The 14,308-nt window shown below is 25.9% G+C and overlaps 1 protein-coding gene across 1 annotated transcript in view; it reads left to right on the forward strand.

The window, feature by feature from the left end:
- Positions 1-14,308, forward strand: part of LOC113788938 (uncharacterized) — a 35,949-nt gene that overhangs the window by 15,522 nt on the left and 6,119 nt on the right. The window contains exons 4-9 of the mRNA XM_075824504.1: positions 7,234-8,507; positions 9,758-9,973; positions 10,060-10,122; positions 10,911-11,073; positions 11,255-11,461; positions 11,545-12,109. Of these exons, the coding sequence (XP_075680619.1) occupies positions 7,234-8,507; positions 9,758-9,973; positions 10,060-10,122; positions 10,911-11,073; positions 11,255-11,461; positions 11,545-12,109 (2,488 nt within the window). The remainder of the gene's footprint in view (positions 1-7,233; positions 8,508-9,757; positions 9,974-10,059; positions 10,123-10,910; positions 11,074-11,254; positions 11,462-11,544; positions 12,110-14,308) is intronic.

The following is a 14,308-nucleotide window of genomic DNA, read 5'->3' on the forward strand; positions in this document are numbered from 1 at the left end:
GCAAATAATTCATAAGAAAATATCTATTTGAAGGAACTAAAAAAATCAATCCATAGACATATTTTGTGATAAAAAAAAATCAAAATCTCAGAATTTTTTTTCGATTTATCATATATCAATAATATAATTATAATCATGTAGATACATCATAAATTATTCCATTGATTTGGCCTGAAATCACATATCCATCCAATCAATATCAAAGATACGGCAAGATCAACAAGTCAGGTCCTATTTGTTTTAGTTTTTCTTTCTCTCTTCTGTTCCAAAAGAAAAACATTTGTAAATTACATTTATTTGGATGATTTCAGTTGCAATTCTTATCAATATTATCGTATCATCAATAAATTAACTTTCGGATCTGAAAATATTATTAACAGTAAAAATAATATTTTTAGAAAGTCAGACATTATTTAGCAAGGAAAAAAATAAGTTTATTCAAATAAGATTTCGATTTATTACCACCTTATATTGATATTATTATCACCAATCGCTAAAATGTATACGTAATAAAGTAGATTTTTTCAATTTTTTTCTTCCTTGTCTGAATATATGCTATTTGCAATTCAATTTTCATGTAAAAAATGTTATTATTGGTTATCATAAATGATGATCACCCCATAACCATTGCCATCATCTTCATCATCATATATGATGTGTACTTGATAACTCTCTAGTGTCGAATAAATCAACAATCGTGATACAACAAGAAATACCAGAAAAATCTATGAAAATGAAATGAAATCGAGATAAACAGAATCATGATGATGATGATGATACATGGTAAATCTATGATATTAAATCGAATTTCGTTATGTTCAAAAGTATATGTACGATGAATATATTCTTTTAGAAAGTGGAAATGAAAATAGAGAAAGAATAAAAAAAGAAAAAGAAAAATAAAGAATCAAGAGGGCAATTTGCATCATTCATTCATTCATTTGATGTCAGAGTTTGATATCGTTTTTTATTTTCCATACAAATATTACCCTTCTTGCTGATGTTATAGTTATTTTTTTGGAAATTGTAACTAATGTATATCGTTTTCCATTATTATTATTTTTCTTTCGTTATTTGAATTTCGTCGTCGTCGTCGTTGTTGTTGTTGTTGTTTGTTATAGCGCCTTGGCATTTAATCTAATTTATTATTATATTCGGCTTCAAACATTCTAAGTAAAGATGAGAATGATAATACTACTTATAGTAGGAAAAAAATTGGCCGGGATATAAGAAAAAACCGGATATTCGATCTAGAAAATGAATTCAAAGCCTAACAAATATAATGATAATGGTTCAAAAATGTGATAAGTAACAACAAAGATATGGACACAGAGTAACAAATTATGATGATGATGATAGTGATAATGATGGATATAATATTCAAAGAAATGAAATGAAATGAAATTAATAACATCTGCTGCATATCAAAAGAATTTCGTTCGGATTTTTTTCGGAGAATTTTTTCTTTTTCATTTTCTTTTACATGTTCCAATATAATATCCATATTATTATTAAATTGGATATTCGAAATGACATGTGTATGTTTGAATTTGTTCATTCATATTCATAACGAATGATGGGCACAAATAAGAGAATTTGTTTTTTTTCATGCTTTTCCGCATCAATGACGAATGTAATAAAAATGGAAAAATTATGATTCATAAAAGAATGGAAGAAATAGTAAAATAACTTCAATAATCAAAGATAATATGATAACGAAGGATTTTTCCAAGCTTAAAAGATAAAAAAATAAGTTTGTTTAAAATTCATATTTTGATTTATACACACTGCAATGTTATTTCATGAAAAAAATGAATAATTACAATTTGATGATTACAAATTTTTGATGTTTTTTATTTATTTATTTATTGCTTCAATGCTTTTTGCCCTCAAGAATATGATTACTGAATTTCTGTAAGATCAAAAATAATTGAAGAACATCAAGCATAACAAAAAAAAACAACAAACATACATCAGTAAATAGGAAGGAATTTCTGAATTTTTTCCACATTCAGACTCTTCAAATGTTTGCTTTCATTTGCTAATTTGCTATTCTACTCATGAATATAATAAGTTCACAAGTTTAACGTTGTTGTAATAATAACAGCTATAAATGCCATATTTAGAGTTCATTGAATTTGTGTTTTATTTTTATTTTAACCGGCATTTAAACATTTGAAAATAACATTCAACATTTAATTGAACCAAAAAAACAAGAAACTGTTTTTGTAAAAAAATAGAACTTAAAACTTTATCCATGACTTGTCATGTCAGAAACATTTTTGTTTTGTTAATTCAATTTTGATAAACGATTTTGTCTGAGAATGAATTGATATGCGAAATGAAAAGTACAGTATGAATGCTTTGGGCTAATTTAATTAAACTGAAATTTTTTTCTTCTTTCTTCCAGCCTTTTCACTTTATTCAATTTGTTATCTCAAATCGAATGTTTTGTATTGACTATGATGAAACAAAACATTTGAGGTGTAAAGATTAATACTATCTATTGATATATTTCCATTATCATCATCATCATCAGTGGTTAAGGTTAATTGGAATTTTATTTATTAAAAGTTTTAAAATGTTTGGTTTTTTGAATGAATTTTGGTACGAATAAAACAAAACAGAAAAAGACAATCATTTTTTTCAATTCAAAAACTTTTTTTTCCATTTTATTCTTGTATTGAAAACAATGTGTTATTTATTTTGTTGAAGATCTAAATTTTTGTTTTTTTTTTTCTGTTGGAAGTTTGTTTGTTGCTGTTGTTGTTGTTGTTAATATCATGAAATGATGCCCGAAGTAAAACGATTACTTTCATTATTTACAGCTGACTTGTTACAGTTATATAATTAATCGTTTTGATTATATATAATTTGTTTTAATAATAATATTTCAAGCATATGTGAACAGATGCTATGGATTCTGATTCAACATCTCTACATTTTTTTTTGTCTCCACTTCTGTCAACCAATAATAATACTAATAATAATAATGACTAGTTAGCCTTAAACTAACAACAACAACTGCGAAAAAAATAGCCAGGATTGAAAGTATCAAATGATTTGTATTTGTAAAAAAAAAAAATATAACTACTATTACTATGACGATGACAATGGGAAAAAATGACTATACTACACCGGAACATACCAATTCCAATATTGACAGTAAAAGAATGTTTCATTAAAATTAACGATACACAAAAAAAGGAAAAAAATAACATAACGAATACGACAATTGAATGTGTGTATCATATGTAATACGACAAAAAAAATTTGTCGTATATCTAATATATCTTGAACTTGATTCTTCTTGTTCAGTTTTTTTGGCAATTCTTTTTTTCTTATACATCGTTGAATTCTTCTTATTTTTTGAATTCTACTTGTTTTTGTAGCAAACAAATGACTCGATAAATTATCGTAAACATTAATTCTTCGATTTTTTTGTCTATTTGAGTTCAATTGTTATTTGTTTTGATTCCAGTTCCGTAGTATTTGAGTTTGCTTTTTGAGATTTCCTTCGGAAAAAAAATGTCTAATATCATAATATATAATGGATATAAAAAACAATGATGACAATGAACGAAAAAGAAAAACAACATATAGTTTCGTTCTTTGCAATGAAAGAAAATCATCGTAAATGTTAATTGAAACAAAGAAGAAAAAAAAACACATAAACAAATGATATTCTCAGAAAAAAACCATCTTATGAATAGTGTGACTACATTTAATTACATTTCATTTTATTATTATTCTCTATGAAGATCTTGAAGATTTTTTTTATTCTTTATTTCCATTTCTCTTACAATTCTAATAGAACAACAACAACAACAACAACAAAAAGTTTTATTTGATTCGAATATACATCATCATATAAACGCCAGGACTAACGAAAGGCTAACGAAAGCAAAAAAATAACCCTTGATTAATATTGATCCACTCTATATTACTCTGAATTTCTACTTTTTATCCTTTTTCTCTGCTTCTTTTGATTAAACTTATCATCATCACTTGGATCAAAAAAAAGTTTCTCATTTATTCATTATTTTTATTTTAAACATCGTAAAAAATACGAATTTCCAATGTTGTACGTGAGTTTTTTTCACGGAAAAAAGTCGTCATTATTATTACTGTTGTCATTAAAAAACATCGTTTTATTATAAATGAGTTCGGCACCAAAAAAAGAATCAACTGCTAGAGAAAAACTCAATTTCGATCGTGAAACAAAAAAAATCGATTCCTATTTTAAACTCAAGTGGTAGCAACATACATATATTGAGCAAAAAAAGCTGATTGAATCGAGCAAATATAATTCGTTTTTTTCCTTTTCTCACCTTCAATAATAAAAAAGAGGCCACTATTTCAAAACTTTATGTTTGTCGCAATTATTTTTTCTTTGGAATTCTCTCTACATTGATTTCCCATCGTAATTCATCATCATTGCATGATTCTCATTCAATTATTCATTCCGGTACAATGAACGTTGGAAAAAATAGAGAAAAAACAAAACAAAACATTGTATTAAAAAAAGGAATTTTTTTAACATCAATTTAGTGTATAAGATAACTTAAAGTTTTCAAAGATAAATAAAGGAAATTGAAAGAAGAGATGTTCGTGTTTGTCGTATCTAATCGTGTACGAATTTTTTCTTTTTCCCCTGAATGATAGAATAAAACGAAATATTTGTTTGTTATTTTAAGCAAAAAATTTCATTTTTCCTTCAAGATAGCAATTTCGCTTGACTAAATAAATAAATAAAGTAATACACAACCACTTTGGCTCTCTTGTTATCTAAATTGATTGAGTATGATACTACTGCTACTTGAATATAATTTTTTTTTGTTTGTTTTCTGAACAACATCCATGAAAATTATCAAAAATTTTTGGATCACACAAATAAATAAAATTTCAATGTGCTGATAATAGCTAAACAAATTGTGGTTTTTATTTTCGGAATGATTCGACATAATAATAATAATAATAATAATAATGATTACTTAACATACAAGAATCTTTGTTCGATTCATAAATCAATGAATTTATTACTGTTTAGAACTGGAGTTGGAAAGAGAGAAAATGGTCTTTTAATTATTTGTCTGAAAACCAAAACTAATAATTATTCATTATAGATAGCTGAAAATATTATTTTGGTATACTAACAACAACTAACAATGGGTTATTAATGTTGGTTTCTTTTTTTTTGCATTTCGGTTAGATTTTCCTGATAATAATAATGATGGTGATGATGATGATGTAAATCGATATCAATTTATCTTTGAAAATTTATTGTAAAAAAATGATATTTTTCGCAGTATCGATTTTCTTGATTTTTCTTGCATAGCATCAATTTTATTCATTCTTTTCATAGTTTTTAACTATCATTATAAACTTTTGAACATTATTTGCATAATAAGACATTGGATTACGTATAAAATCAAGTGGATAACTATCAAAAAATGAAAATTTTTTCATTGTCATTAGTCAAATGTTAGACAATGATTTTCAGCATATTTTTTTCTATATATCGTTCAATATATTGTCTATCGTTTATTTGTTTTATTTCAATTATTATCATTATTTTTTGCTTTTTTTACATTATTTTTATAGTTTAAATTTATCGTGTTGTTGACAAGGGTATACCCCCCAAAAAAAATCCTAGTTATATCAATTTTGTCTAGCTTTTTTCATTGTCGTCTGACAAAAAAAATCATAATAAGAAAAATAAATGGCCTCAACATATGCGGTGTGTGTGTGACAATATTTTTTCATTCACTTTTTTTTCAAATCTATATATTCCCAAAATGTTTAAAGCATCAGGAGTCGAAAAAAAAATATTTTTTGTCCATAAAATATGAATCAAATGTGTGAACAATGTATATGAACACAAAAAAAAAATAAAATAACCGATGATTTATGATCAGCTAAATCGAATGCTATTGTACGAAGAAAAATGTGAACGAAAAAAAAAACGGTAAATCCATATAATAAACATTCAGTCCATATAGATTTGTATGTGAAAACAAAGGTATCCGGTTTCCGGCCAGTTTCACCCTCAAAAACAAAAAACAAAATGAAATTGTGGGTAAATAATAATAATAATTCGGATTGGTAAAAAATAAATATCCAGAAAAAAAAACAAAATAAAAATAATTTTTCTCCTGAATTCAATCGGCATACCAAAAAAAAAAAAAAAAAATTTCATTTGAATTCAATTTTCGATTCCTTATTGTTTTTTATTGCCATTTTTTTCTTGTTATATTGTTGCTCTTATGATATTACATTACGTTCGATAAATTTTACAATAATTGAATGCGAAAAAAATTGCCAATCGTCATTGACATGTCAAGCAATTTTTCGATTCTCTCTTTTTTTTTGTAAAAATATTTTCTACGAAAAATAAGAAACAAATAAAAAAAGATAAAACAAAAAGAAATACCAACAATCAACCAAACATAAAAAACAAGGCAAAACAAAAACAAAAATAAAGAATGGAACGACAATGAAAATGACAACAACAACAACAACAAAAAGGAAAAAAATCTATTAGACAAAATTGTTTGAAAATCGAAATCGAATCGACAGCTGATACTTTTTCCTTGATTCTGGGTATTTTTGGTTTTTTATTCTGTTTCCAGATCCATCCATTTGTTTCTAACTGTGTGTATGTATGGATGGGTGTGAGTGTGTGAATCCATTTTGTTTTATTTTGTTTTAGTTTCCATTTGATGGTGATCGAATAGGATATTTATTCTTCATATTTATTCTTTGACTTTTTGGTTGTTATTCATCAATATCATAACAAATTGAATAGAATTTTTTTCTTTTGATCCATTTCATAACATTGGTCGGTTGTTTCATTATCATTATTATTACTATTTTTGTTAAATCCATTTGATATATTTAGCCTTTAGCGTTTAATTTTAACGGAAATGCTAACGGATGAAAATAATTTTAGCAAGTTTTTGTTTGACTAAATCTCAATGAAAAAGAACCAGAAAACTTTACCAACTTTATCAATTTCAAAAAGTATTTGTTTATAAGTTTTAATTTCCTTTTTTTCCAAAATGTTTGTCTCATGTAGCTGATATTTGTATTTTAATAATTTCCTTTGTTAACAAAAAGAATTCCAATAGAATTTGTTTGTTGTTGCTTATTGAAATGAAAAAAAACTAAGATAAATAAAAATAGTTTTTTCTTACTAATAATGTTGTTTCCATTATATTTTGATAAATATAGAATTTGATGGAATGAATGATTCAAATAAAACTATGCAAACGAATCGGAAAATTTCTAACACCTCGTCAATAACAAATGGTAACATTTCAATTATTACATTTCACAACAACAACAAAAATTCAAATTCTACGTTTGTCAATAATAAAAATTTTATTTTCATAAATTCTCCTAATAAACTCAATTCATCAATTGTCGCAGTTGAATCTTCAAAGAATTCACAGCCTAAAGCTATTTTTAGTACAAATTCTTTCTCTTCATCTCCATCTCCATATTTGATTTCGTCAATAGATTCTAATATCAATCGTCAAGATGGTGAAGAAAAATTTGTTCCTATTAACAGGAGTCAAAATTTTGTGCATAAAATGAAAACATTATCATCAAAAGATGATGATGATAACGGTGATGTTGAACAAAACAAACATCAAAAACAAAATTTCGATCATCAAATAAAATATTTTTCAATCCATTCAAATGGAAGCCATCAAAATCAATTGAAATCATTTATTATTACGAATATTACCGATTCAACTGTCAATAACATACATTTAGATGTAATCAACTATGACAATAAAAAGAAATCGATAAATTTGCATAACGATTTGAACAATCAAAATCAATTACAACAAAATTCAACAACAGTAACAAATCTTTCAACGATTCTATGCTTGACAACAACAGATTCAGTCAAATTTGTTGTTGGATGCAAAGATTCCAATTTCATGGCAACAAAAAATGAAACATTCCCAATTCCAACAATCGAAACAATGACAAATAGCAGTATAAAAAATGTAACTTATCAAAACCATTCAATGTCATCGAATGAAACATTTGATCAAACTGTCAAGAATAATTTCATTGATGCAATAACAAAAGAAATTGCAAAGGAAGCAAAAGTTAAATCAAATCAACATAGCAATGTTAACATCAAAGGTGAACAGCAACAACATTATGTTAAAATCAAAATTAGCAATGATAACAAAGATACTGTTGTAGATGAAAAATCATCATCAACATTTTGTCCAGCTGAACATGATAATGATCATAATATAATATGGCCACTTACCAATTTTGGTATAATTTCCGTACAGCCATGCCCATCAAATGAATATTATGGAACAATGTTTCGATTATGTCATAATTATTTGATCTCAACAAACAAAAACATTACGGCACATCATCAACATCATTATTATCATTCATCATCTAAAGCCATTTGGATGGAACCAGATATGAGTGAATGTCGTTTGATCAAACTCCGACAATTACATTTTTTGGTAAGAAAAATTAATTCTGTTTCTTCTATTTTTCATTGAAAATTTTCCATAATTATCTATGATTCTAGTAATCAAATAATCAGTTAAATAATTTTATTTTGCCAGTTCTCACCTTTTTCCTTTAGAATTCTTGATGTGATGCATTTCTCATCTCATCGATATAAATGGATTTCTTGAATTTGATTGTAATAACTTTTTTATCTGTATTTTTCACATTTCAAAATCAAATAGCTTCAAGACATTTTTTTATTCTTGTTTTTATCATTATCATCAACATCAATATTCGGATATTTCTAATACATTTTTTCTCCATTTCTTTGTCTGCATTAGTCATTGCGAAAAAAATGAATAAAAATTCAAATAGAGAATAGTTCAATAAAAATATGATTGGATTTTTTTTGCCCATTTGGTTTTTCTTTTCTAGACTTTTATTCATTGTTATTGTTGACAAAATAAAAAAGAATCAACAGAATTGAATAAAAAAAGCAAAATAGATATATAGCTAAGTACTCTATTAAAACCCGAATAAACTTTGAATTTTGTCATAGGATTTTTTTTTCTGATGAATGTTCACTTTTTTTACTTTTTTGATCGTTGTTAATTTTGACTATTACAATTTCTATCACATGAACCTACATTTAGAATTTTGTATTAAACTGGGTCAAAAAAAATAAAAATGAAATTGATTTCTAACACTATATTGTCGAATTAAATTTGCGTGAATCTAATATATATAGTTGAAGATTGATGCCAAACTGAATTCATTTTTGAATGATGTATAGATCTATTGCGTGTTCAAGTCATAAAAATTGGATTTTATAACAGACAAATGATGTAATCACCGTTATCATAGAATCAAAAATAGTCAAGAAACAAAAACAACAAATTTTCAGGCAATCCATTTACCATTTAATGGTTGATTCTGTAAAACAGTAGAAAAGAAACAAACGTAAAACAATTTGTAAAACATCAAACACACAATCATTGTTTGTTTTCAAATGTGTAGCCAATGAATGAAAAAGAGGCCAGAAAATCAGTTTTGTTGATCCAGATTCAAAATTCACACAACATCCAAGCACACACAAGATAAATATTTGCGTTTGGGTGTTTTTGTATTCAATTTAACCATTATCATGATCTTGTAACATCCAGTTGAAATATAATGTTTACCAAAATTGTTTTTCATTTATTTATTTTTTGTTTTGTTTCATTTTTTTCAAATAAATAAATCAATATTTTAAATTGATAAGGTAAATCAACATTCTCGGAAACATCTTATCGATGGCCTATTTTTATTGATTATTGAATTAAGAAATTTATTGATCAAACAAAACATCTACAGTATACTTGATCATAAAGATTCGATTACATTATTCAATTCAATTTTACATCATTTGATTGAATATAAAATTCGTTTTGATCGTTTTGATTATGAACAACAACGTACAATGGTACATTTTATTCAGGTAAGAAATCAACAAACAAACAAAAAACTTTATCTTTTGTATTGATTATGAATTTTTTCCATTTTTGATTATTCATATATACACAGTCTGTCATCATAATAACGGATCGTTTATTTGAACCAATTAATCATAATGTTCATAGAAATAATGTAAGTAAACATTACCTTTTTTACCACAATTATCCTTATCATAAGAAATGATTAACAGTATATAACGTATAAATGAAATTGATACTGAAGTCGAATTTTGTTGTTATGTTCTCTCTTTCTTCTGTGTGATACTTCCTTTTGTCAAAAATATATTTCTAATAGTTATGTTAATGGTATACGAATGACGTTCAGGACTTAGTGTTATTTTCTTTTCCTATTCTGTTTCTTCTGGGGTTAATAGCCAACAATGAATTGGTAAAACAGAAAATAGAATCGAACTTTCATGATGATGACATTTCATGATGAATACGATGAAAAAAAGAAAAAAAAATGAAATCAAACTTGGCAAACATAGATTCAAACAAAACTTACGAACATGTATTTTCCATTCGTATACAACAACAGAAAAAAAACATTGAACACAATGAAAATATAGAAGCTAGATTAATTGAACGTTATAGTTATAACGCTAAACATTGTCGATTATGGCTTTATGTTTCATTTTATTTATGAGAATACAAATAAGACAAGAAAACAAAAACGATCAATTTGTTATTGCCTACTGTTTTTTTTCTCTTTCTTTAATGGATGAGGATTTTTTTTCACTGTTGTCATAATGGTTTCATCGACACAGAATGAAACATTAATCTTGGATACATTTGTTATTGATTTGATTATCGATGTTTTCTTTCTTTCGTTTTCGTTTTTATTTTCGACAACAAAGAGTTCATTGATTTTTTATTTTATTATTGTTGAAATTTTCTTTTCTTTTCTTTTTTGAAACTTAGGAATCAATAATAACTGAATTAATACAGCTAATTAATTCAGTACGACTTTTGATGGATAATGTATTACGTGCCTTTATATTGGCCTGTCAAAATGATTCAATTCAACATTTAACTGAAATTATTGGAAAAAATCGACCATTTTTTCCATTGACAAAAAATCTAGGTAAATAATAATTGATTATATTTCATATAAATGTTATTATGAATTTGAAGAAAAGGTCAAAATAATCAATCATCAATTGAATGTTTTCAAATCGATTCATAATGTTTACAGAATTTTTTTTGTCATAAACACACTTTTAATAAAAATATAATAATCATTTTGTTTGAATCTTATTTGACAGGAATTACCTTTCGTTATCAACGACAAATTGAACCAAAATTAATAAAATTAGTGCAAACAAATCAAACAATCGATTTTAATTTCATGTGTAATACATTGATGCCTTCATCATCATTATCATCAGCAGCAACTGAGATGCCATCAATATCATCCCCAAATGAATTTTTATACAATTTAAATGACGTTCCTTCAACAATCACCGTTAATGGTTTGTTAACAGCTTTATTATTTGAAAAAAATAAATAAACAAAATTTTCTTTCATGCATTAATAAATCATTGGAAAAAATTAGGTATGAATGAATTAGATGTGGGTATCACAGAGATCTGGTTCAATAATATACTTGATCAAACAATCAGCACAACAACAATGGCCAAACAAAATAATGATGAACATCAACATTTATCAAAAACAACATTAATGATGATGAATATAAGTGATCATATATTATCAATATCATTGGTACCAGCCGTATCAATACAGGTTAATTTTGAAGTAGCTCCTTGTTTCGAAGTGGTATTCCGATTTCATGATAGACATCATCATCATGATAACGGTAGCGAATATTTTGAAAAGAATAACTGTAACAATAATAAAACATTAATAATGATGGCAAATATTTCAAATGATAAGTACAAAATAAACAGTGAGAAATTGGATACAAATATTAGCCAGCATAATAGTAATATGGATGATGGTTGTTTCTTAAATCATCATCATCATCATCATCAGCATCAACAACAAGATCAAAGTTATCATGTTTATAATGAATCTATCATCAAGACAAACAAATCATCATCATCGACAACATTCAATACAATTCAATGCGCTCGATTGATGATATCGCATCGTAAACAGTGAGTATTTTTTTTCTATCAACTTTGTTTACATTAACTTATTGAGAAATGTTTGTTTTTTTCTCAATATTCATGAATTGGTTTGGTCAATTGTGTGATGTATATAATAAAGAGGAGAGGAAATACTTGAAAATCATTTCAATCAATCCAATTTAAAGACAGCAATCAATAATTTTCTTTTTTGGCAAAGACTATAAAAATACCAATTTTATTTATTTTATACCGAAAATAGACCCTTCGGACATTAGAGCAATGTTAATGATATAAGAAAAGGGTATTATTATAGAAAAAAAAAGAATTTGGACAGAAAGTTTATTAAGTTTGGTCAACTCATCAGTTCGTTTAGTCCATGTTGAAATTAAATGAGAGTATTTTCCATTTCAGTCTTTATCCATTTAACAATTCTTATGGTGAACCAAAAATTTCATTCAATTCTGAACACACTTATTCACTCATTCATCTACATCTTTATTTTTTTCCCGCTATATATAATATTAAATTTAATTAATCATCAAGCTTTTTTTTTGGATGAAATGTTATTGCCTATTGTTCTTATTATCATCATCATCTTATTATGAAGATCGCTTACCATTGACTGCACACACACACACTCATACATTGAAAGACAATAGCGTCTTAGCGAGAAAATAAAATGAGGTCAATTTTATTTTTATTCCTGATTTCGATTCTTTATTGACCAGAAAAAAACGGAATACCAAGAATTTTTTTTGTACCGGAAAAAAATTTTTCCATTAATTTTTTTTTCTTTACTTTTGATTATAATTATATTCTTCACATTTCTCCAAACATTCATTGGTCCGTAAGTGGAAGGATTAATTTTTCCTTTTCTTCTTTTCATTTTATTTTCACTGGTTCTTAAATGGACGCGGATGTACGAAAAATTACCTTTAATCTTATTAGAGCGAGAAAGAGGTCTAAAAAACAAACAAACAAACAAAGAATGATGACGATGACGATGGATAAGTGGATTTAAAAATTTAGTCTTTTTTCTTTGTTTATTTAAAGTTGTTAATTCCAATTTTTTTCTCTCTGGAAAAAAAATGCAATACAGTGAAGCCAACATTCAGTTTTTTTTTGGAATTTGTAATAATACATATAGAGAATAGAATAAATAAACATGCCAAAAAGTGGATGACATTATAAATAAAGTTAATATGAAAAAATTATAATTTTTACAGCAGCAGTGGATGTTAATTTTTGGTTAGTGTTTTTGACAGCTGATTTTTCTTTTTTTTTGAAATTCTGCATCAAAATTTGGAAAAAACAAATGAAAATTTTGAGGAGGTGATACCTGGATAAAGAATTTTTTAATTTGAAATCGATTTCTATTGAATTTAGATCATTTTTTTGTGTTCATCTTTACAGATTCATTAGGAAAACTCTGGACTATTAAAAATTTAATTTATTCCATCAGTGTTTTATGATTGTTTTCGTTTTGTTTTTCTTTACGAACACGATTCACATGTATTGTATTCATGAACAGTGTCCATAACAGTTTTTTTTTGTTTTCTTTACAAATAAAATTGTCTTTGGTTTTGTAAATTATAACCGAAGACAATTTTTTTTCTTCTTCTCACTATCTATAATTCGTTTTTTTGTAGTTTTTGATCTATGATTTGAATTGATTCTAAAAACAAAACAAAAAAAAATTCAGATGTTCTTAGTATTTGGGATGCTCGTTGTTATTGCTGTCATCATCGTTGAATATTTGATGTGTTTTTTCCTACTATATGCTTTTCTCGATTTTTCCCTGTAATTTTTTTTTGGGTTTTAATAATTCATGATAACTTTTTTCCATAGTTTTTGTGTGTGTGTAAGTTCAGTTTAGTTTGGTTTTTGTTTCGGGGAAAAGGGAACAAACCGGGGAATAGATCTGTATTAAAAGTTTTTTTCTAGCTGTTTGGTCATTTGAAATTTAAATTTTTCTTTTTTTTTGTTATTGAATGCCACCATTCTTGTTGTTTATAAATAACATCCCATTGCTTGTTCTAAATTTAATGGTTTATTTTTTTTTGGTTCCTTTTGAACATTTTGTTGCTATCATATAATGTTGATAATAATTGATTGATTGATTTTCATGGTTTCAGGAAAACCAAAAAAAAAGAAAAAAAATGCAATCAGTTTTTATATCCATTATAAATATATAAATGACATGACCATATGGATATTCAGATTTTT

Source organism: Dermatophagoides pteronyssinus, unplaced genomic scaffold (assembly GCF_027571235.1).
Source record: "Dermatophagoides pteronyssinus isolate colony J.1.1.1.1 unplaced genomic scaffold, Derpt_VIB-CSIC_2022.12 sq0002, whole genome shotgun sequence".
Taxonomy (NCBI): Eukaryota; Metazoa; Arthropoda; class Arachnida; order Sarcoptiformes; family Pyroglyphidae; genus Dermatophagoides; species Dermatophagoides pteronyssinus.